We start from the raw sequence: 25659 nt of genomic DNA, 5'->3' as shown, positions 1-25659 counted from the left end.
ATCAAAAAGAACTAAAACAGGAAAGTGTCATAATCTGCGTCTCTAGAAAAATCATGTGCTGAATGTGTGTGGCAGTTTCTAAAGGGAGGAGGTGGACAATTTAGGACAAGAGGAATTGTTGGCTCTTTAAGGCAACAGCTAACTACTAAGGTAGAGCAATAACACAAGTAGGGTGTTTGCCTTGCATATAGCAGGCCCGGGTTCGATTCATCCGTCCCTCTCGGAGAGCCCAGCAAGCTACCGAGAGTTTCCCGCCCACATGGCAGAGCCTGGCAAGCTACCCATGGCGCATTCAATATGCCAAAAACAGTAACAACAAGTCTCACAGTGGAGATGTTACTGGTGCCCGCTCGAACAAACCGATGACCAATGGGATGACAGTGCTACAGTGCTATAGTGCTAGTTTCCTCATCCCAATAATCATGCATGCTATAGTGTGTTACACTTAGTGAAGTTCAGCAAATGCGCTTAATGGGCTAATATGATATAGAAGCAAATATTTTAAGTGATCATAAACATATCAATATTCTACAGAATGCAAAAAGATTTACTTATTTGATCTAAATACACATTGACATTTATATATTTTTCATGAATTTAATTTTAAACATTTATTCATGACTTCATATTAAACACTGTAATGTTCAGTTTCAGTGATGGTGTAATATTTTATTAAGTAGAAGGATTGTGAACATTTATCATTTTCTGATCATAAAGGGACATTTCACAAGCTAATAAGTCTGAGAGGATTATTCATAACACAGAATGCTTCATTTTAAGAGGGGAAAAAATCTCAATGAACTTCTAAATTGTCTTTACCATTTTGCATTATTACTTTGTCACATCTGATGATCTGTAGGAAGAGAAGTAAGATTGCAGTTTTAGATAATTGTAGGAGCCCCTGAAAAGTCCAAAGAGAAACAAGAGCTAATAGTTATCTCTGACTAAAACAGTGGAATGTAAACCGTAACTTAGTTCTAGCAACTTAGCAACTAGTATTAAATAGGTGGGGAATTGTCAGAGTAAGAGAGATTAACCAAAAATGGTGAATTGGAAATCAGTGTTGTCAAGCTTTCTCATCAATGTGCTATCACTTTTTTTTTTTTACAGAGCCATGTTTGACTATGACAAGAGCAAGGACAGTGGGTTGCCAAGTCAAGGACTGAGTTTCAAATATGGGGATATTCTTCACGTTATCAATGCCTCTGATGATGAATGGTGGCAAGCCAGAAGAGTCATGCTGGATGGAGACAGTGAGGAGATGGGCGTCATTCCCAGCAAGCGGAGGTAGGATGTACTTTCTTTGTCACAGTGTGTTGTCTCACTCTGCTGGGAGCAGAGATCATCGAAGAGGATGATGCAGCATACTCCTCACAAACTGCTGAATGGGATAGTCTGTTTCCGCAGAAATGGTCGATTTGGTAGGTGATATCAATGAAAAAGTATCACCCTCAGTGTATGTGAGTTTTACCAAAAGGAATGAGTGAGATCAAGAAAGATAGAAGCTCTGTCTGTGCTTCCTTTCTAAAGCTTTTACCCACATCCATATGTTCAAGTTTCTTTCATCTGTATGCTGATTTACAAATCCAAAGGCATTTAAATGTGGAGATTCAAAATTTGCCAGATTATGTATTGAAAGGCCAATCAATGTCAAATAAAGTAGACCACTTATTAGTTAATATTTTATTTTCTATTATCTCCAAATATTGGTATAAATAACTGAAATTTTCATCTTAAATTCATATGCTTGCCACAACAGGTGTCAAACATCTAGTGTGATCTAAAGACTGAGTTTCATTTTTTTAACTCTTTTTTTTTTGGCTTTTTGGGTCACACCCGGCTATGCACAGGGGTTCCTCCTGGCTCATGCACTCAGGAATTACTCCTGGCAGTGCTCAGAGGAACATATGGGATGCTGGGAATCAAATCTGGATTGGCCGCGTGCAAGGCAAACACCCTACCTGCTGTGATATCACTCCAGCCCCTTAACTCTTTTAATTATTCCTGTTCTTCATCTCACAACACAATACCCAAATACATTCAAAGATTTAGTTTTATGCGTGTGTTTTCTGTGGCAAGAGTACTAAGATGTTTTTCTTCCAAGCATGCCATCACATCTGTTTTTGAAAGGCAGGAATAAATTTCACATAAACCAACTTCTTCATTAGTTCCTGCAGCTTTTTAGACATTTCCTCCAAGAGGACTCTCCTTACTATGGATATATTTTTGCCTCCAAGAAATTGTCTAACAGACAAAAATTGCCTATCCCCTAGAATAAATATGATATGAAACCAAAATCAGCAATAATGCTTATTCAACGTCATCACCAACTTTCTTGGGCTATAATAATCTCAAAAGGCTATATCGTTCTCACTTCTAATATCTTTGGGGAAAAATCCTCAGTAAAACTCAAAGTTCAAGTGTGTGTTCATAAATATATATGGGTGCTCTTGCCACATGCATTCAGTAACCATGAGCCACTTTCCCACCCCAGCCTGAAGCCGCCACCAACAGAATGAAGGAGGGAACAGGGCCACAAAGCTGGTTGGTGATTAATTGCCATTTATTCTAATCTCCATTCTGCTGTTTATTCCATTCTCCTCCCCCGCCTATTCCAATGTCATTGAGCGCCCCATTCCATCCAGTGTCACACTGTCCCTCATTCTTGTCTCCTACTTTCCCCCATGATACTCTTCACACACCCAGTCTCGCTGCTTTGTCAAGAGCCCAACTTCCAAGGTTGTGGGTAGCAACTACACCCAGGTCAGATTGCATAATAATGTATGTAAAGTCCTTCCTTCTGGGGAAGCTCTTCTAAGACAAAGATATCCCCCTGCTAGGTGATCTGCTAAGGGCAGAATTTCTTCCATTCCTTAGTCCATAATCATTTAAACAGTCACCTTAAATTTACTTCTGAATAATCTTTCTAGTCATTTTGTACGGACATAGTAAGAGATATGTTAAGTGTATAGGGTGGCTCTCCTGGGAACATCTCACTGTAGATCCAGATTATAGTCCTCAGGCCGGATTGGTCCTGCTTAACTTTAGCAGATCCTTGTCCAATCACTTCTCTTTGGGCCAAGGCAGAATTCATCTGAAACCGTGGTCTTAACTTATCATAAGTTTTATGGCATTTGGCCTATCCCATTTTGATGCCAGGGTAGCTTACAGGCACTGGGTCCATTCAGTTCCTTTGTCGTGACCCTGCTTTTGGGGTGCTAGGAACTAAAGGCAATTGAGACTTAAGTCGAGTAAATATGACAGATGTTCAGCAGTAAATATGATTCAGAGTCAATTAACTCCCAAGTTACAAAAGCATAGCATTAATCTGTCTTCCTGTGTCTATACAAAATGGACATCGCTCTAAATTAAACTATGCAAAGGACATAGGGAAAGAAAAAAAGCACTGTTTCACTTACAAATACAAAATCCAGACCTTAAAAGGATCTGACCTTACAAGTCACAGGATCTGATTTGGGAATATAGGTGATTAACAGACAGGGGAAGCAGAGCCCAGAGAAGTGAAAGATAAACACAGAGGAATGGGAGTGCCTCGAGAGCACTGTGATGGATGTAACCCAATAAATCTAAGCTCCCTGAGGAGAGGGAGAAAGGACAAACCAATGTTATCCTACATTCAAGTACTACTACATAATATTCTAATGATTAAACTAGCAAAAACCATAATGGAAAGATGTAGATTCAGAGATGTAGATTGTACCCAAGAATCACTCTGTGAGCCATTTGCACCCAAAGAAGACTAGTTCTTCATCTTTCTTGGCCTATACTATACCCAGATAGCCTGGGGTAACTGAGAGCCAGAGAGGAGCACAAGTCAATCATTTCCAGGAAGGGAACCTCTGAGCCCACACCTATAGTGGGCAATTCTCTGAATCTCACTAAACCTCTAATTTCCTGGATAATTTTCTGCTATTGCTTTGAAAAACAATCTGAGTTTGAAGTATGACCTGTAGTGATTTTTGAAAGACTAATTATTCAAAGCAGTGACTCCCAATGTTAGTTTATATTCTTTGCTTCTCCATTTACATAGACAACATGCATTTTTGTTTGATTTCATTAATCAGAGCAGTCTAAGGAGTTTTTCTATAAGGAGACCTCTTATTGAGCATGATCTGTAAGGTACAAATGAGATAGGGAAGGAAAAGCTATGTGGGAATAGATCTCAACTCACTTTGTTGAGGTGGGGGAAGGTGGAGGATGGCACAACTGGTAGGGCTTACTCTTGGCTCTTTGCTCAGGGCTCACTCCTGGAGGGTGCTCAGGGAACCAAATGTGGTGTCAAGGATGGAACCATGGTCAGCCACATGCAAAGCAAGTGTCTTAAACCCTTTGCTATTTCTCTGGCTCCAGGGCTCATTGGTTTTGGGACTCAAGAGAGAACTGGGATGGACTGAGTGGTAGTCAGGGACTAATTGTGGCTTTTGCTCATGGATTACTCCTGGACATGCTCTAGGGGACCATATTCATAGTGAAGATTGAACCAGAGTTGGCTGTATGCAAGACAAAAACCTTAACCTCAGTACTCGCTTTTGTTTTTCGACTCATTTTAAAGAAATTCTTTTATAAATTACAGTTATCTAGAGAAGGCTATAGTTTACCTGGGAAAATAGTTAGATCAATGGCTTTCATGCCAAATAATCTTTAAAACTTGGATAAACTCACAATATCCTTAACCTCCCAATCCTTGCCACACATACCTGTGCACAGCTTAGGTTTAGTCTAACTAGAATAGGTCCTGGACATCTGTATGTATTTTTAAATTGCCCCAGGTGATATCATAGAAAATCCAGTTATTTTAATTTTTTTAAATTTTTTCCTTGAGTTAGTGTTGGTTTATAAGTAAAAATGCTCATGTTACAAACCTACCACATAAAAGTAACTGCTCAACCACCAAACACCATTGCCCTGTTCACCTAACTTTTTCCCAGGTAACCTTAGAGTTGTAACTTTAGAATTATGTTGTAGCAAAAGGCATAATTATTTTTGTTCAGTGCTACAACACTCGGTGGTACTCTGGGCTTACTCCTGGCTGTACACTCATGAATTCACCCCTGGTGGTTCTCTGGAGTGCATATGGACTGCCTTGAATTGAACCAGGGTCAAACTGCATGCAAGACAAGTGCCCTGCCCACTGTACTAACTCCCCAGGCCCCAGAAGGCAATATTTTTATTTTCTTAAATCTGAGTAGTATATGCCACATCTTCATCCATTTATCTGTCCTTAGCATTGTGGTTATTTCAAAGCCTTTTTAGTTATTTTAAGCAATGTTTAATGAACATGAGTGTATATATATGTGTGTGTGTGTATATACATATATATGTGTGTGTTGGAATAAGCATTTTTGTGTTCTTTGCATACATACCTAGGAATGGTATTACTGGAATATACAGTAGTTCTACTTTCAAATTTTTTTAGAAACCCCCATATTCTGTTTTGTTTTGTTTTGTTTTGTTTGGGGGCCACATCCCACAGTGATAAGGTTTTATCTACAGTCAGGGATCACTCCTGAAGGGGTTTCAGGAAGAGGACTCAATAGACATCAAGCAAGGCAAGCACCCTACCCACTGTTCTATTGCTCTGGCCTGAAACCTCCATACTCTTGTCCATAAGGGCTAACTGGTTCATTTTCATACCAGTAGTGAATGAGGATTCCTTTTTCCTCTCTATCCTTGTTATTTCTGGCCTTTCTAGTGAGTATAGTTCATACTCAGTAGGGTAAGATGATATCTGATTGTCACTTTGATTCACATTTCTCTGATAATCAATCACTGTCACTGTCATCCCGTTGCTCATCAATTTGCTCGGCGGGCACCAGTAATGTCTTCATTGTGAGACTTGTTGTTACTAATTTAGGCATATCGAATACGACATGGGTAGCTTGCCAGGCTCTGCTGTGGGGATGAGATACTCTCTGTAGCTTGCTAGGCTCTCTGAGAGGGGTGGAGGAATCAAATCCAGATTGGTCATGTGCGAGGCAAACGCCTACCCTCTGTGTTATCGCTCCAGCCCCTGATGATCAGTGGTGATGAGAATTTTTAAGTATTTATTGGCCATCTTGTTTATTTTCTCAGAGAACCAGCTCTTGGTTTCATTGATCTTTAGGACTGATTTTTGGGTTTCCATCTCGAAAGAGAAGGACAGAGATAGAAGGAATACACTCATTTGTGGAGTGTAGAAGAATATCACATAAGGCTAACACCCAAGGACAGTAGATATAAGGGACAGGGGGATTGCCCCATTGCTGGAAGCCTGCTTCTTGAGCGGAGGGGAGAAGGCAGATGGAATAGAGAAGGGATCACTAAGAAAATGATGGCTGGAGGAATCGGTCAGGATGGGAGATGTGTGCCGAAAGCAGATAATGGACCAAACATGATGACCTCTCAGTGTCTGTGTTGCAGGCTATAATGCCCAAAGGTAGAGAGAGAGTATGAGGAATATTGTCTGCCATGGAGGCAGGGGGAGGGTGGGAAAGGAGGGGTATACCGGGGATATTGGTGGTGGGGAATGTGCACTGGTGGAGGGATGGGTGTTTGATCATTGTGTGATTGTAACCCAAATACGAAAGCTTGTAACTATCTCATGCTGATTCAATAAAAAATTTTTTAAAGGTATTTATTGGCCATCTATATGTCTTTTTTGTAGAGCTGGACATTTTAGCTCTTCTCCCCATTTTTGACTCGCTCTTTGGTTCTTTATTTTTCATTTTTGTTTTTTACATTGTGCTTGGATATTACCTCTTTCTCAGATGTGTGCAGGTCAGTATTTTCTCCCATTGAGTAGTAAGTATGTCTGTAATTTCAGTAAGGATTTTTTTATCTGATAGAGAATGGTTATAAAAATATATGTATATATATATAATCCCATTTGTTTACTTTTGCTTTTGCTTTCCTTGCCACTAGTGAAGACACCAATGAAGCAGATGTCATGGGATGCTTTTTCTATTTCCTTTGATGCATTTTATTGATTCAAGTCTACCATCTAAGTCTCTTATCAATTTTCAATTGAATTTTGTGCATGAAATAAGACATAAACCCATTTTTATGATTTTTCTTGTGATTTACCAATTTTTCCTATACCATTTTTAAGAAATTTTACTTTCTGTTTTCCTTTCTCCATTTTATTCTCCATTGTCATAAGCCAACTGTCCATATATGTGAGTATTTATTTTTGTGCTTTTAATTTTATTGCACTCTTCTGAGTGTCTGCATTCCAGTAGCATGCTGTTTTGATTACTATAGTTTTCTAGTATGTTTTAATGTTAGGGAACATGACACATCCCAACTTCTTTCTCATGATTGATTCAATGAGAGTTGTAATATGATGTTCATTTTAAAAATCAGTATATTGAAGGAAAACGAGTTTTGTTAATTTGCCTGCCAAAAATGTCAAATAAAAATGAATTAAATACTCAATATCAGACCTGAATCCATAATATACATGGAGGAAAACTTAGGCAGAACTCTCCGCAACACTGAAGCTAAAGGCATCTTTTTTTTGGGGGGTCATACCTGGTGATGCACAGGGGTCACTCCTGGCTCTGCACTCAGGAATCAACCCTGGCAGTGCTCAGGGGACCATATGGGATGCTGGGAATCAAACCTGGGTTGGCTCATGCAAGGCAAACACCTTACCCGCTGTGCTATTGCTCCAGCCCACTAAAAGCATCTTTAAAGATGAAACACCACTGACCAAGCAAATAGAAGCAAAGATAAACCAATGGAACAACATTAAGCTAAAAAGCTTCTGTACCTCAAAAGAAAGTGACCAAGATACAGATGCAACCCATAGAATGGGAATTATTGTTTACCCAATACCCATCAGATAAGGGGTTAATACCCAAGATATAGAAGACACTATCTTGGCATTAAAATCACCAACAATGATCTTGTAGAAGGTGTGGTCTTCTTTGTAGAACTTCTCCAGTTCTATGTAGAACCTCTCAATTTCTTCTTCATCGTAGTTGGAAGTTGGTGCGTAGACGATGAAGATAGAAACTGCAGGCAGTGAGCCACATCTATTCAAGCATAATCGTCCAATTCGGGTTGTTAGGCCATCAAATGAATCGATGCTCATGGCCAAGTTTGTGTTGACAAGGACACCAAGGCCACCAACGCCTCTGTTGTCGCATGTTTCTAGGAACAATTCTTCTCCAGTGTCGAAAATGGCGTGATGTGATCGACACCTGGCCTAGAATGGGACACCTGGCCTAGAATGGAACGATCAGCGTGAGAGACTGTCTGAATTCATCATGTCAACCAAGACCATCCATGGTAACTCACAGTTCCAGAAGGCCGAATCTAAACACTGGACATGGGAGTCTCCCGGTGGACAGTTCCACAAAGAAATTGACCACATAATATTCAATTGAAGGTTTTGCCTGACTGATGTCGCTGTTGTCCCAAAATTTCAAACAGGATCGGACCGCAGTCTCCTCCATGCAAAATTCTACTTCACAGAGCGGGGAGAAAAGTCTGCAAAATTTAAGTCTAAGAAGACAACTCCCAGACTGACCACCAACTGGGAGCTCTTTGGCACTATTGCAGCAACATGGGAAGATGCTGTCCTTGAAAACATCGATGAGGAATACAATCAAATGGTTCAGCACCTCCATGTCTGGGCAAAGAATGCCGAGAGTGAGAAAGCCACAAACAGACGCCTGTCTTCGGAAATCTCTAGCTCATTCATCAACGTGGTTTGTTGAGAGCCTCAGGCAACCACAAGCTAACGTCCGAGTTCACAAAGCTGTGCAGAGATGCGATAAAGGAAGACCTCAAAGAGAGAAGAGCAGCAGTGTTGGCCAGTGCAGCAGAAGCCAGGAAAAGTATTCACAATGCTCGCCTGTCCTTCACCAACTACAAGACCAAGATGACCGCCCTCCAACGTCCCTATGGATCTATCACATCCTCGAGAAAGGCAATGGAGGAAATTATTCACGACTTCTACTCAGATCTCTTTGACAGCCATGTCCACCTGCCCACATACCAAATTCTGCAGGATGGATATGCCGTTCCCAACGTTCTCCCTTCTGAAATCCGACATGCCATTTCGCTGGTAAAGACGCGAACAGCACCTGGTCCGGACAAGGTCAGACCCAAACATCTGAAGAATCTGCCACCAGTACTCATCAATACACTGGCCCTACTCTTCATACGCTACCTGTCTGAATGCAAGGTTCCATCCCAGTGGAAAACCAGTAGGACCTTTCTGTTGTACAAGAAGGGAGACATCCACGACATCGGCAACTATAGCCCAATCTGCCTGTTGTCTGTTGTCTACAAGTTGTTCACTCGTGTCATCCTGAATAGAATAGGCAGAACACTAGACAAATGACAACCATGCGAGCAAGCCAAGTTCCGAAGAGGATTCAGCACGATAGACCATATCCACACAGTGACCAAACTCATTAAAGTTTTGAGAGAGTTCAAGATGCCGCTCTGTCTAACATTCATCAACTTAAAGAAGGCCTTCAATTCTGTTGAGACTGAGGCGGTCATCGAAGCCTTGGTCAAACAGTGTGCTCAAATTCAGTATATCAAAATCCTCTTTGAGCTGTATTGTGGATTCACCACCAGGATCTCACCATTCTACAAGGAAGTGATCATTGATGTAAAGAGAGGGGTGCGACAAGGTGATACCATTTCACCAAAACTCTTCAGTGCCGCCCTTGAGAACATCATGCGACTAACTGGGATGGGAAGGAATGGGAGTGAAGATAGACGGTCGGCAATTACACCACCTCCGCTTCACTGATGACATCGTTCTCATAACGCCAAACATTAGCCAAGTGGCACAAATGCTGGCCGACTTCAACCACGAGTGTGGAAAGGTCCGATTGCAGCTGAATCTCAACAAGATGATGTTCATGAAAAACGAACTGGTCCCTGAAGCTCCATTTGCTCTCAATGGAACGAACATCTCCGAATGCAGCAGCTATGTGTACCTGGGTCAAGAAATCAACATGAGGAATGACTTGGTGCCAGAACTGCGCAGGAGGAAGAGAGCAGCGTGGAATGCATTCAAGAGCGTCGAAGAGGTGGTTAAGAGAATGAAGAACCTCCAACTCCGAGCACATCCTTTCGATTCCACCATTCTTCCTGCACTAACATATGCCTCAGAGACCTGGGCCCTATGCAAGCAGGATGAGAATGCTATTAGGGTATCCCAAAGATGAATCGAAAGAACTATGCTCGGAATATCATGTTTCACTCAAGTGAGAGAAGGAATCCGGAGTTCTGACCTCCGTCAATGGTCAAAAATCAGGGATGCTGTCTCATTTGCCAAGGCATCAAAAATCAGATGGGCCGGTCATGTAATGTGATTCAGAGACGACCGTTGGAATAGAGCTGTTACAGACTGGATTCCACGGGACGTCAGAAGACCTTGTGGCCGCCCACCGACTAGATGGTCAGATTTCTTCATCAAATCTCTGAGTGAACGATTTGAGGCTCTTTCTGTTCCTGGAGCGAGCAGGTATCATTGGGCTACACTGGCAAATGGAGATGTTACTGGCGCCTGCTCGAGCAAATTGAAGATCAACGGGACTACAAGTGATACAAGTGATATAAAACACTGGTAGACCTTTATAGGAAAAAAACTCCAACCCCATCAAAAAATAGGGAGAAGAAATGAGCAGAAACTTTCTCAAAGAAGAAATGCAAATGGCCAGAAGGCACATTAAAAATGCTCCATATCACTAATAAGATATCGCAAAGCGGCTGTGCAATATCTTATAGCCTACTTCTCCCTCTGGGAGAATCTGGCAAACTACCAGGTGTTTCCTGTTCACATGGGAGAGCCTCGCAAGGTCCCCATGGTGTATTAATATGCCAAAACCAGTAACAAGCTGGTCTCTTTCCTCTGATCCTGAAAGAGCCTCCAATGCGGCATCATTGGGAAGGACAAGTAGAGAGAGTCTTCTAAAATCTCAGGGCTAGGACGAATGGAGATGTTACTGAGAACACTCGAGAAATTCGATGATCAATGGGATGATGATGATGATGATGATTATCACTAATCAGGGACATGCAAATCAATGAGATACCACCTTACACCACAGAGACTGGTGTTTATCAAAAAGAATAAGAACAATCACTAGATGGCATAGATTCAGGAGAAAGGAACTCCTCTTCACTGTTGGTGGGAATGCCAAATGATCCAGCCTTTTTGGAAAACAATATGGGCATTCCTCAAAACACTAGAAATTGAGCTTTCATATCCCAGCAATAACACTTCTGGGAATAGACCTCCTGGAGTGCAAAAACACACAGCAGATATGACATCTTCAGTTATATGTTCATTGCAGCACTGCTCACAGTTGTTAGAATCTGGAACCATCCCAGGTGCTGGAGAACAGATGACTGGTTAAATAAACCATGGTACATCTACATAGTGGAATACTATACAGCTGTTAGAAAAAATGAAGTTATGAAATTCACTTATAAATGGATGGACATGGAGAGTATCATGCTGAGTGAAATAAGTCAGAAGGAGAAGGATAGACATAGAATGATGGCACTCATTTGTGGGATATATTAAAAAAAAAAACATAGTATGAGACTAACACTCAAGGACAGGACAAATGATCCATAGTTAGAAGCCTGCCTCAAGCACTCAAGTTGTGGAAATAAGACTTGAGAAAATTTAACAAGTATTACTTGAGCAACATCTATGTGCCAAGTGCTATCATCAGATTGCTGCTTGGAGCTCAGCATTGTGGGACTAACAACTATGACCCAGTAGCACTATGATTAGGTCAAGGAAGGATCTACTGTGAATTAGGATACTGTCTTAGTTCAGCCTACTAAATAAATGTCATACAATGGGGGATTCAAACAAAAGACATTGACTTCTGACATAAATGGAAAGTCAAAGATTGGGAGACTGGCTTCTTGTCTTCTCAGTGACACTTCCCTTTCTGGTTTGCAAATGACCTTCTTAGATGGCTGAGGGAATGAGAACATTTATCTCATGTCTCTTCTTATAAGAACACCAATCCTACTCATAAGGACTTCGCTCTTGTTACTTAATTATCTCTTAGTGATTCAATTTCCAAATGCTATCACATTTGATTTAAGGTTTTAAGATATAAATTTTGTGAGAACACAGACATTCAATTGAAGGATGTATCTAGAGTAAAAGGGAAGCAAAGAAAGGGGTGAATTTCACCTCATAGCAGTGAGTTGTTGTGAGGTGCTGTCAAGTTTATTTTTTAAAGGTAATTTTTATTTTATTGTTTTATTATATTATTATTTGCTTATTGGGTCACACCTGGCGATGCACAGGGGTCACTCCTGGCTCTGCACTCAGGAATCACCCCTGGAGGTGCTCAGGCAACCATATAGGATGCTGGGAATTAAACCCGGGTCAGCTGTGTGCAAGGTGAATGCCCTACCCAATTGCTCCAGCCCCTGTCAAGTTTATATTTTCTATATATTGTCACAAGACCCTTGTCATAAATAATATTAGAGACTTTAAATAACATCTAAAAGTACAGATGCAGTTAGTAGCTGAACACATGTCTTTCTGAACCCAGACCAAGCTTTCAACCAAGAGTATATATATAATGACCCCTTACTGGAGAATAGAGTTCTCACTATCCATGTGATAAGTATTTTTTTCTATTTTTTCCTTTTTTCCTCTTTTAACATCATGGTAATTGTTTTAAGCATATGTGAATATTCTGTTATTAATGTGAAAGCTAAAATCCAAGGAAGATGAGTGATCTATATCACAGTTTAGCAAGAAATATATAGTGAACCCAAATCTAGCCTTGTGTGATGTCAAAACACAGACTCAGCATAGATTCTTTCTCCCTTTCTCCCTCTCTCACCCCCCACTCTCTCTCTCTCTCTCTCTCTCTCTCTCTCTCTATATATATATATATATATATATATATATATATATACAGAGACACATTATCCCTCTTTAAATTGCAATGCAATATACTGGGTGGAAATTCACATTGAAACAATATATGTATAAAAGTCAATAGGCATTCATGGGACAGAGACACACAAACCTCTAAGACAAGACCTAGAAGGTGGCATACTAGTAGGCAATACATGATTCATAGTCCCTAGTTGAAGTTCATTCAGTGGAGATATTGGACATGTTTCATTGCCAAAGTCACTGGCATCTTTTCCCAGTACCTGGAGAATTATGACCACAGATGTAGTGAAGTCCAGAGGTATCTTGGAATTTTTTTGTCTGAAAATAGGAATTGGCATGCATTTAATATTTAATGCATAAATATAAATATAAACCTTAAACCTTATATTTAAAACCTTTAATTTAAAACCATTAAATATAAACCCATGGCATGCATTTAATAGTCTTCCAATTGGCATGCCTCAATTTCTACTCAGTGCCTTTTTGTTTGTTTGATTGTTTTGTGTCCTGTTGGGGTCACACTCAAAAGTACTCAGGGTTTCCTGGCTCTTTCTTCTGGAAGTGCTCAGGGGGCCATATGTAGTGTTGGATGTTGAATAGAGGTCTGTCAAACACAAATCAAGTATCTTAATCCTTGTCTTCAGTGAGTATTTTTTTATACTATGTCTCATGGATATGTTATCAGAACTACTAGTTAGTTTTAATTTAGGTGGGGCCTCTTGGCACAATCATGTTCTTAATTGTTCTTGCTATTAGTATACCTATTCATAAGTATTTTATAAACAAGTAGTTTTCTATGTGACTATCTCAATTTCCCTCACTTTTTAATATAAAATTTTTGTACATTTTTAAACTTCATCAAAACACCATGTTTACAAAGTTATTCATAGTTAGGTTTTAGACATACTACATTCCAGCACCAATCCCACCACCTGTGTCAACTTCCCTCCATCATTGTTTCTAAGCTCCCTCCACTATACCCCACACACACATACAGACACCCCAGCCTGCCCCTTTATAGGTATCTTGTTAAGTTCAGTTCTTAAAATTTGGGTCTCATGATTTCACTCTTGGTGACTCTGTGGTTTGGATACTTAGCTCCATCATCCTTAACACCACCAATGTACCTTGCCCTGGCCTCCTGCTGCTTCTCATCTGTCTTGTCTCCCTCCTCCCTCCACACCATATCTTTCCTTTTCTTCCTTATACTTTGGGATTAAGGGTTATACAGGCATCCCCCACCCTCTAAACCGCTGTATTTCCTCGTTCAGTTACTCTAAATACCACACATAAGTGACATAATCTTATTTATCCTTCATCTTCTGGCTTACTTCATTTGACATACCTTTCAGTTCCATTTATGTTGCAGCAAATTGCATGATTTCATCATTCCTTACAGACACATAGTATTCCATTGTATATATATATACCATATCTTCATGATTCACTGCTCTGTCATTGGACACCAGATTGATTCCAAATGCTAGCTATTATACTGAGTACTACAATAAATAATTCTGTAAATATGTCCTTTTGAATGAATGCTTTTCTGTCTTGGGAATAGATATGCAAAAGTGGAATTCCAGGATCATATGGGAGCTCAATTCTGAGTTTACTAAGTACCCTCTGAGTTTACTAAGTACCTTACCCGTAGTAAAGTACCACTTTACTAAGTACCTTCTATGTTTTCATAGAAGTTGGACCAGACAATGTTCCCACCATCAGTGGGATGTAAGTTCCTTTTTCACCGCATCCATACCAACACAGATTGTTTCCAGTATTTTTTGATGTGTGCCATTCTCACTAGTTTAAAATTATATCTCATTGTTGTCTTGATTTGAATTTCCCTAATAATAGGTGATGATGAGCATTTTTTCACATACCTGTTGGTCATCTGTTGGTCTTTTTCAGAGAAATGTCTGTTCATTTCCTTTACCATCTTTGACAGGGTTTTTATTGTTGTTGATGATGAAGATATGTGAGTACTTGATATATCTTGTGTTTCAACCCTTTATCTGATGTATTGAGTGCAAATATTTTCTCCCTCTCAGTTATCTGTCTTTTAGTTTTAGCCCATTATTTCTTTTTCTGTATGGAAACTTTTTATTTTGATGTAGTCCCCACTTGTTTAGTTTTGATTCTGTAGCCATTGCCAATGCCATTGTATCATTGAAAGTCTTTTGAGATCTAGATCTTGAACAACTCTGTCAATATTTTTCTCGGTATACTTTATAGATTCGAGTCTAATCTCAGGGTCTTTGATCCATTTTCAGTTGATTTTTGTGTAAGGTGTGAAAAGGCTGTCTTTATTCCATTTTACGCTCTCAACTTCTCTGTCAAAATTAGCTGACTGTATATATGGGGGCTTGTCGTAGGATTTTCTATTCTGATGTGTTGGCAGAGAGTCTTCCTATGTTCTAGTACCACACTGTTTTGGTCACTATGACTTTATTGTGTACAAGGAGATGCCATGCAAGTTAGGTAAGAAGATGCTTCCAAGTTTCTTCGAAAACGTATGATTTTGGATATCTGGGTATTTTATGATTCCACACAACTTGTGATTAATTGTTCTAAGTTCTTGAAGAACATTGTCTAAATTTGGATAGGGATTGCATTGAATTTATATAGTAGTTAGATAGAATGCACCTTAGCTCAGACAATGGCAATCAGAGCTTGAACCTTTGTCCTTACCTTTATTGAACAACACATCAAGCCACTGATCCATCTTTCAGGGGCTGTTCCATGGCTTCTGAAACAAATTCCAGATTTATTGACTCATACTGGGTGGCCATCAGAACACTCAGAGAGCAGCTTGCAGCCAGCACTGTCTGAAGGTGTATTCACTTGACTTTCACAGCAAGCCTGTGACCAGCTACATAGAAGGCATCTCATGTTTGCCAGCAGCAGGGTTCCACTCAGCAGAGTGAATCCCATGCATGGGAACACCCAAGCACCAAATTATGTACCCACCATCCAGTGTTCCACCCCTGACCTCATCCTGTGTTTGGCTAAAACCTGAAAATACTATGTGGAATATGGAGAGAGGACAGAGAGAAACAGTTGGTCTCATTAAAGCTTGGCCATTTGGTATTCTCTAGAGATGTTCAGTGTCAGAAGTGATTGCTCAGGTTTTACCACCCAGTTCACATTTTTTTGGTATTTTAGTCAGTGAAGAAAGGAAGGTGGGGAAGGTGACTTCTGCCTAAACAATCTAATTAATTGCTTGCATGTATGAAACTGCTGTTCTTGCAATGTGTGCCTTGAAACTTAGCTCTTGGAAGAGAGCTCCCTGTTTCCTATAAGAGCAGTTCACTGACAAAATTGTTCTTCAGTTATATAATTGAAGTTGAATAGTTGCTTCGCTTCTGAGAGTCTGTAATTGTGGCTAGGAAGATAAGCCTCCATGACTGGTTTCCAGTAAAACAGTAAAACACTGGAAGTGGAGTCTCTCATGAGCTTCCTTGGTGGACAATATTTAAACATTAGTGACAATGTGTTGTGGCAATGTGGAATTGGGTCTATCCTAAGTGAGTCTACTAAGAGAGGACTCCTGGGGGCTTGCTCGTTTTTTCCACTGAACTTTTCCAAGTTTCTTTCCATTTATAATTTTTTTGCTTTGTGTCCCTTTGCTCTAATAAATCACATCTGTGTCTTCTCTTAAATATTGTCTTTGTATGGACACCGTTTCCTTTGCTTAATATAGATCTATGAATCTTAATACTATCTCTTTCGCCAAATTAAATGTATTCTCACAAATAAATAACAAGAGACGGTAATGCTAAATTCTTACATTGATTCTTACCCAGTTAACTTTCAACCCAAAGAGAAATCAACAGTCTCTGAGTTTACTCATGAGTAAAACAAAACCATTCCACCTACACTGGAAGGCTTGATATTTTATTTAATATATTTTCTATTGTCTTTATGAAAGTTAGTCATAAATAAAAGCCAATAAAGATGTATGTGCATTTGTGTCTGTATATCCATCCATCTGACTGAAACTTTTTGCAACCTTTTTCATATTTAAGAGATGGACGACAAACAAATGCCCAAATAGGAACATTTCTTACTTTTTAAAAGGATGAGTTTACAAAGAAAAAAGTTAGAATAGTCTCTTCAAGGAATTCTTAGAAGATATTACTGTGTTCAGCCTGGTATTGTCTGTTTGGAGCCCTTATGAGTTCCATGAATTTATGCATAATTTGTTTGAATAGCTTGATCAAATTATCATGCATTCTCTGCAGGCAAGTCATATTAGTACATCAAAAACAGACTCGTGTTTCCCATAATTCTCTAGGTTGTTGCAAAATAACTGAGACAGTGAGGACTATATTAGCAGTTTTAGAAAAAAAGGAGATGAATTGAAATTAACATGTGCACTTGGATTAAAACTGAAAAAAAAGAAAAGTAACTAAAAACAGGCATTTTTCTCAGTGTGCATCTTCCCGTTTGGAATCTTGCCTTTGTGAAAGTCTTCCTTGCTCTTCTTCCAACTGTTGTAAGTTGTATGCAAGTGGGACGTATGTTGGATGCAAGTAGAAACTCACAATGAACCATATTGCTTAATATCTTAAGCAATATGAAAAAAAGGTTTGAAAAAAAGGTTCTTAGCTGTTTCCACTAAAATAGTCTACTCTCACACTGAAATAACTATATTCTGAAACTCCCTCATGTAGCCATAGAAATCCTGATGTCTTTGTGTTACAGTTCATCTCAAAAGAGCTCTCAGTTAAAAGGTATGAGCTAGCAATGATGCAACTTCTGGCAGAAATTCCCCTGGACTTAGTTACTAAAACACTACAATACAGAAATCCAAAACCTCGCGGCTGCTATTGTGGCCACAAGACCTCATATCTCTTCATTCTCAGCAATGGAAAACAAATTATCAAATGCTTCCTTTCCAGCAGGTCCGACTCTGGGAGGGAAGGAAACTCCAAACAATAATAGTGAGTTTTTTGTTTGAATGTAATCAAAGTAAAGATAAAGTAAAGTGAAATTTATCAGCTACACAGGCGGAGTGGGGAGCTAGGAGGTGGGGGGTGGGGGGAGGTTCTTGGTGGTGGAATATGTGCACTGGTGAAGGTATGGGTGTTCGAGCATTGTGTAACTGTGACTTAAGTCTGAAAGCTTTATGACTTTCCACATGGTGATTCAATTAAAAAAAATTTTAAAAAAAGAGCTCTCAGTTAAAAAGGAGTACATTGTTAATTACTGATCTATGAATAGCTTAGATTTAAGTTAATGTTAACTTGGTGTTTTCTTCTCTCTTTTCCCCCAATCTTTTATTTTTATTATTATAATTATTATAATTATTTTTTTTTTGCTTTTTGTGTCACACCTGGCTGAAGGATAACATTGGGTTTGTCCTTTCAGCCTTGCCGCAGAGAACTTAGTTTACCTTAAAGCAATGTCCTTTCTGTATGGACACAGGAAGACAGTTAATATTATGCTGTGTAATTTGGGAGCTGATTGACTCCAATAATATTTACTCTTGGACATTTGCTTTCTCGACTCAGTTGTCCTTAGTTCCTAGCACCCCAAAAGCAGGGTCCCGACGAGGTACTGAATTGATCCAGGGCAAACTGTGAGCTACCCTGGCATCAAAATGGGCCAGATAAAAGTTCCACAATACTCAGCTATAAGTTGAGAGCATGGTCATAGACAAATGCTGTCATGATCCAAAAGTAACAATGAGACTCGGACCCTGCTGGGATTAGGAAGACTAACCTGGCCTGAGGACTGTGGTCTGGAATATATAGTGAATGTCCTCAGGAAGAACCAAACTTTAAGTTTGATATATCTCTTACTGTGCTCATACAGAATGACATTTCTAGAAATATTAGAAGTAAATTTACTATAACTATTATCGCTTTGCGGCCACGCGGTATCTCATAACCTACTTCTCCCTCTGGAAGAAACTAGCAACCTACTGAGAGTTTCCTGCCCACATGGGAGAGCCTCACAAGCTTCCCATGGTGTATTCATATGCCAAAGCCAGTAACAAGCTGGGTCTCATTCCCCTGACCCTGAAAGAGCCAACAATGCAGCATCTTTGGGAAGGCCAAGTAGAGAGAGGCTTCTAAAATCTCAGGGATAGGACAAATGGAGAGGTTACTGAGACCGCTTGAGAAATTTGACGATCAATGGGATTTTGTGATTCATGATTCGTGATTCTTGATTTAAGTGGATTACTAGCTGAGGGAAGAAGAAAGCGAAACACCCTGAATGGGATCCTGCCCTTAAACGGATCTCCTAGTAATCTGGAGTAGTCTCTTTATTATTTTTTTAATTTTATTTTATTGAATCACCATGTGGAAAATTACAATGCTTTCAGGCTTAAGTCTTAGTCATACAATGCTGAAACAACCATCCCTTCACCAGTGCCCATATCCCACCACCAAAAAAAAAAAAAAATCACAGTATGACTCCCATCCCGCCCACCCCCGCACCCTCCCCTTGTAACTGATAAATTTCACTTTACTTTCTATTTACTTTGGTTACATTCAATATTTCAACACAATCCTCACCATTATTGTTAGGAGCACCCCACTAGAGTCAGACCTGTTGTGAAGGGAAATGAGGTCGCGCGGCTTCAGCGGCCGCGTGGTTTTGGATTTCTGTACTTTAACAACTAAGTCCAGGGAGATTTGTTCCGGATATTGGATCATTGCAAGCTTGTAAACCCCATCTGTGGTCGTCATAATATGGCGGTCCCCACGCCCTTCATCCCCGTGAAGGGACAGGCGAGAGAGAGAAATACCTTTCCCCTCCTGGGCGGGCATGGGGTCGTGGCTTGGTTCTCAGGCTGGAGACATTCTGCAAGTAGCTGCCCGTGTTGAATTTGGTTCAGCTGGGTCTGGATTCACGCTCGTCCAGCTGCGGAGGGGCCGCATGTGCGTACGGCCCCCGGGGTCACATCTCAGCAGCGGTCTGGAGTAGTCTCTTTAGATGAGATTTTGACCGTGAGTTAATCTCCTGGAGGAATGGTCTTATCCCTCTTTGTTGATTTGTTAATATTCAACCCACCTTTGTGTCACCACCCTATGTGATTACTATATAAACTAAGACTGTAAGAGAAGCAGGGGAAGAAGACACCAAAGCAAGGGAGAAGACACAGGAGCAGAGAGAGAAGATACAGAAGTAGGGGAGAAGACACAGAAGCAAGGGAGAAGACACCAAAGCATGGGAGAAGACACAGAAGCAGAGATAGAAGATACAGAAGCAGGGGAGAAGACACAGAAGCATGAGAGAAGACACAGAAGCAGAGCACAGAGTGAAAGAGAATCATCGGAGGCAGAAGCAGGGGAAAGAAAGCACAAAGCGAGTGAGAATTAGTCGGAGTCAGAGTCAGAAGTGAGAGTGAGTGGGACTCTGGAGAAAGTAGAAGGGCTCTGGAGAGAGAGATCAGAAGAAGAGAGATCGGAAGAGACCAGAGGAGAGATGACAGAGACAGAGACAGAGATAGAGAGACAAACAGAAGCATAGCACAAGGAGGAGCCATCCCGATCCAGTCCATACACAGCGGCTCAAGAGCACCGAACGTGAGCAGAGGGAGGGGGGAAGAGAGAGAGAGAGAGACAGAGAGAGTGCCACCCCAAGAGCCCACAAACAACACACACACATCACCCTTCCACACATGCACATGTGTATTTTTTACACCCAGCAATGCACAGGGGTTAATCCTGGCTCATGCACTCAGAAATTACTCCTGTCAGTGCTCAGGGGACCATATGGGATACTGGGAATTGAACCTGGGTGAGCTGCATGCAAGGCAAACACTCTATCCACTGTGCTATCACTCCGGTACCCCTTCCCCCATCTTTTAAATTAGATCTAACAATATTTAAGCAAAAAACTTTATTCAAATAATGCAATAAATGTTATTTTTAGTCTAACAGTTATTTACTGGAAAATTTATATAAGACTCGAGTAGTATGTTGACTGCACCTCACGGAAACAGCATTTGATGTGTGGTGGAAAAATAGAAAAAAAAGCAAGATAGCAAGATAAATACTAATATATAGATGTAAGTGAGAGCAATTATACCTTAAAGAATGATTGATTATATCTACTGACTAAGCTCAAATAAATGAGGGTTGCCTTTAGATTCTTCTCTCCTATTTTGTTTTGGGGTCCACACTTAGCTGTGCCCAGGATTTAGTTTACTCCTGGTTCTTTGCTCAGGGATCACTCCTGGTGGGGCTAGAGACCATTTGTGGTACAAGACACCAAACCTAGTGCAGGGCATGCGTCTTACCTACAGTACTCTTTCTCTCTCTCTAGGCCCTGAATTCCTCTCCTTTCCTTTTTTTTTTTTTACTTTGGCCTTCAAACAGACACAGATCCAACAAATTTTATCTTTCTAATGTTGTCAGGCTTTTCCTGCTCTTTTGCCACATTGTTATTTCTCATCATTTCTTATTTGGATTATCAAATAGTTCTTAGTAAATAGAGCTCCTAATTCCTCATTCCTTCTAATTTATATTGAGCCAACTTTAACAACCTAACTTAGGTGGCTGTCGAAAGGGCAGGCTGGGGAGGAATAAGCGGTGGGATATGGGAGGGAACCTGGGAGCATAGGTGAAGGGAAGTTGACACTCACTGGTGGTAGGATTGGTGCTACAAAATTGTATATCTAAAACTCAACTATAAATAACCTTACAAACCATGGTGCTTTAATTTTTAAAATGTGGAAAGAAAAAAATCATTAATTTAAATGCTAATAATCCATTCTTGCACTTACTTTTTTATATTTTCTAATTCACAACTTACTAAGGATCAACCCTGCTTATAGGGAGACCCCATCACCTCTCTAACCTCATCCTATGTACACCCATTACCAGAATATTCCTGCAACTTTTCCAGTTAGGTCACAGACAAACTTTTTCCTGCTGGAAAATTCTCCTGAGCTTTTCCTGAAAGGCTCCTTTACTTCCTCAAGTCTCAGTAGAGGGAAGAAAAGAGGAGGGGAGGTAGAGGAGAGAAGGAGAAAGCAGGAGAGGGGAGAGAAGTTTACTCAATCTTCAATTTAGTTGTTTATCTCTATGGTATGTAGCTTCTTAAAATACATTTTGATGGATTTAATCAAGCTTATTAACTAAACAAATATTATTGAACTGATTTAACTAATATAAAGATTTCTCTTTTATTTCTTCCAAGCACATGGATTCTCAGTACATGAAACAAGTTTCAGGGGGCATATTGACTAATTCAAGATAAATATATTCTAGGATTTGTTTGTTTGGGTCCTCTCAAGCAGCATTCAGGGACCTAGGGGCGATTGTCAGTGATATTCAGTCAACCAGGCCTTGGGATAAAGTTCAGCTCAGGCCCAGCCACAGTGCTCAGAGACCCCAGGGACTGTTTGCAGCAGTGCTTCGGGAGCCATGTGGTGCTAGTGGCCCAACTCAGATCCCCGTACATGTAGGCATGGACCCCGATCCTTGGGCTTTAAATATCCCCAACCCTGAGACTAAGACTTTTTATCCTAAGTAAAATATGATATGTATAGGAAGATGTATCTTAATTTAATTTAAAAAATTAATCATAAAAGACTTTTCATATGTCAAATATTTATTTGTTTATTTTTAGAGTGGAAAGAAAGGAACGTGCCCGATTGAAGACAGTGAAGTTCAATGCAAAACCTGGAGTGATTGATTCAAAAGGGGTATGTACAAATAATGAGACGTAAGTTCTCTCAGTTGTCATGGATGTAACTATGATGTTAATATTTATACTTTCAATAGCAATAAAAGTATGGAGTTTCCACACTGTGGAACACTGTTATAAGTATATTTTTAAAGCAATGATGAAAGGGATTACTATAAGTGTAGTAAATCTTAGAGTAAGCTGTTGGTCATCAGAAGAAATGAGTTATGATGCTAGTATATTACTATAATGAAGAAAAAGTCTAACTGTTTTTACTTCTTTAACTTTTTTATTTCAAATTAAATGTTCTGGAAAGAAAATGTGATGAAAGCAAACTGCTCATCATTAAGTACGTTGAGTCTGTAATATATTATAAAGTTAAGACAGTGACTGTGGAAACATGTATAAGTCAGCTAAGTGAATACATGTATTGTTGTGACAGACATAGAAAAAGAAGAGTATTAACAAATAAACTTGGATCACCAAATTGAAATACCCACTCATATGCATCTGTACATCTCTTTTTAAATGTCAGTTTACTGAGATGTACCAACCAGTGTACAAATTTAAGTATGCAATTTACTAGTTTTTAAATATATTTATAATTATGCAGTCATCACCACAATTCAAAATAGTGAATTACCACAATTCAAAATAGTCATCACCACAATTTAAAATAGTTTTTCCGGTCTTAAAGAAACCGTATAGCAGTGGCTTCCTTTTTACTTCAATCCCCACTTAGCTCCTTCAATTTCTAGTCTATCAAGTATCTGTGGATTTGCCTAGTCTATGTTTTCATATAAATGGAATTATACACTATATGGTCTTCTGTGAGTGCTTCCTCCAGTATACATAATGTTTTCAAGATGCATGTATGTTGTAGCATGCAGATATACTTTTCCTGCTATTGTCAAATAATATTCCATTATGCAAATATACCTCATTTAATTTATTCGTTCATCAGTTGATAGATGTTTGAGTTTACTTCCATTTTGTGACTAGTAGACATAGTGTTTCCATCAACATTTTTGTATAAAGTTTTTTTGTGTGGACATATATTCTTATTTCCACTGGATAAATACCTAGGAGTGGAGTTGCAGGATTATATAACATTACCATTTAAGAAACTGCCAGACTGTTTATTAGAGAAATGTCTATTCAGATCTTTGGACATTTTAAACTTTAACTGTTTTCTTGTTATTGTCAGATTATAGAAGTTCTTTGTGTTCTGGATATTATACATCAAATGTATGATTTTCAAATGTATTCCTTCATCTGTGAGATATCTTTGTACTTTCTTGGTAATGCCTTTGATTGTATCTCTTAATATAAAAAGTTTCAAATTTTGACTGGTTAAATCCATCATCTCTTTTTTTCTTTAGTTATTTGTGTTTTGCTAGTTAGTTAATCCAAAGACTTGAAGATTTATGCCGATATTTTCTTTCAAGAGTTTTATAGTTTTGCTTTTTCTTAGAATTTGATACATAGTAATGGATTTATTTTATATATATTTGTATATGATAGGAGGTATGAATATAAATTCATTCTTTCACGTATGAAGTATCTCCTTCTTTTTTTTACTGTTTTAAAAACCAAACAACTTTTTTCCATTTATAATGCTTGATTGGTTTGGCCAGAACCTCTAGTAAAATGATGAGTGAAAATTAGAAGAGCATCGACACTTGTTTTGTTCCTGACCTTAAAAAGAAAGTATTCAATATTTCTTTATTAAGTATGATTTTAGCTTTAAACATATTTTATGATAATGATGGTATTTTATTTCTGTATTCTAAAATACCTCTCCTGCTTCCACTTTCCGTATTCCTTTTAATTTTATCTCTTTCCCTTTACATTTATGTGCAATCTATTCTGATTTGTGAGAATAACAGCAATCCAAAATATAATCAATAGGTGTCAAAATAAAAAGCAATAAGAAAAGATATCTTTTCTCAGGATTTTGGTCCTCAAACCTAAATACTATTCTTTGTATTTTTAAGTAGGTGTGTTATTGGACAACCAAGTTGTTGGCATAATAATTTGCATTTCCTAAAATATTCAGTTGAATTGGGATTAACTTTTACATATAATGCTGCTATTTTTTTAAGTGAAGGCATGAGGCATGCATGGAATATTAATATGTAGGCAGATTGAATTTTGTAATACTTGATTTTTTCATTTGAAGCACCATGATTTACAATACTGTTAATAGTGGGATTTAAAGGAAACACTACTCCCACATTACACCAACCATCAGCTTTTCCACTCTCTTCCACTATTTCCTCAGAGTCCCCTATGAATTACCTCCCCATATTTCTGTTGGTAAGCTCAAATCTGGACACCCATTCTCAGATTCTATTGTCTTTGATCATTTGTTATTTCATTATTAGGTTTCTTTGTATCCCACATATGAGAGAACCCTGTATCTATGTCTCTCCAGCTAACTTCATTGAACATAAAAATCCAGATTCATTTGTAGCAGCAAAATTGCATCTTATATTTCCTTAGAGCCAAGTAGTACTCCACTGTGTATGTGTACTACAGTTTAACTGGTCATTTGCTCTAGGGCACTTGGGTCTTGACTTATATATATGAACAAAGGAGTACAAGTTTCTTTTCAAAATAAAATGTTTGAGCCTTTCATGTAGATGTAGAAAGTGGAAATTATGGATCCTATTGGAAGTTGTTTTTAATTTTTTTTAGAAATGTCCATATTGTTTTCCAAAGAAGTTGAACCTGTCAAGATTTGCACTAGCAGTGGATGAGGGCTTCATTCTCCCCACAGCCACGTTAATAGCTTTATTTATTTATTTATTTACATATTTATTTATTTATTTATTTGCTTTTTGGGTCACACCCAGCAATGCTCAGGGGTTACTACTGGCTCTGACTCAGGAATTACTCCTGGCAGCGCTTGGGGGACCATATAGGATGCTGGGAATTGAACCCGGCTTAACCGCATGCAAGGCAAATGCCCTACCCACTGTGCTATTACTTCATCCCAATAGCTGTATTTTTAAATGAGTCTTGTTGAATGCATAAATCAGAGAATTTTTTTTTCTTTTTGGGTCACACCTGGCAATGCACAGGGGTTACTCCTGGCT

General features: G+C 39.1%; 1 protein-coding gene across 25 annotated transcripts in view; it reads left to right on the top strand.

The window, feature by feature from the left end:
• The window catches only part of DLG2 (discs large MAGUK scaffold protein 2), a 1649366-nt gene that overhangs the window by 1567063 nt on the left and 56644 nt on the right, over positions 1–25659 (top strand). For all 25 annotated transcript variants that reach the window (XM_055122503.1, XM_055122502.1, XM_055122499.1 and 22 more), the window contains 2 exons: positions 1111–1287; positions 22502–22577. In XM_055122503.1, coding sequence (XP_054978478.1) covers positions 1111–1287; positions 22502–22577 — 253 coding nt within the window. The remainder of the gene's footprint in view (positions 1–1110; positions 1288–22501; positions 22578–25659) is intronic.

Source organism: Sorex araneus, chromosome X, assembly GCF_027595985.1.
Source record: "Sorex araneus isolate mSorAra2 chromosome X, mSorAra2.pri, whole genome shotgun sequence".
Classification (NCBI taxonomy): Eukaryota; Metazoa; Chordata; class Mammalia; order Eulipotyphla; family Soricidae; genus Sorex; species Sorex araneus.
This window is presented reverse-complemented; position numbering and strand designations above follow the sequence as displayed.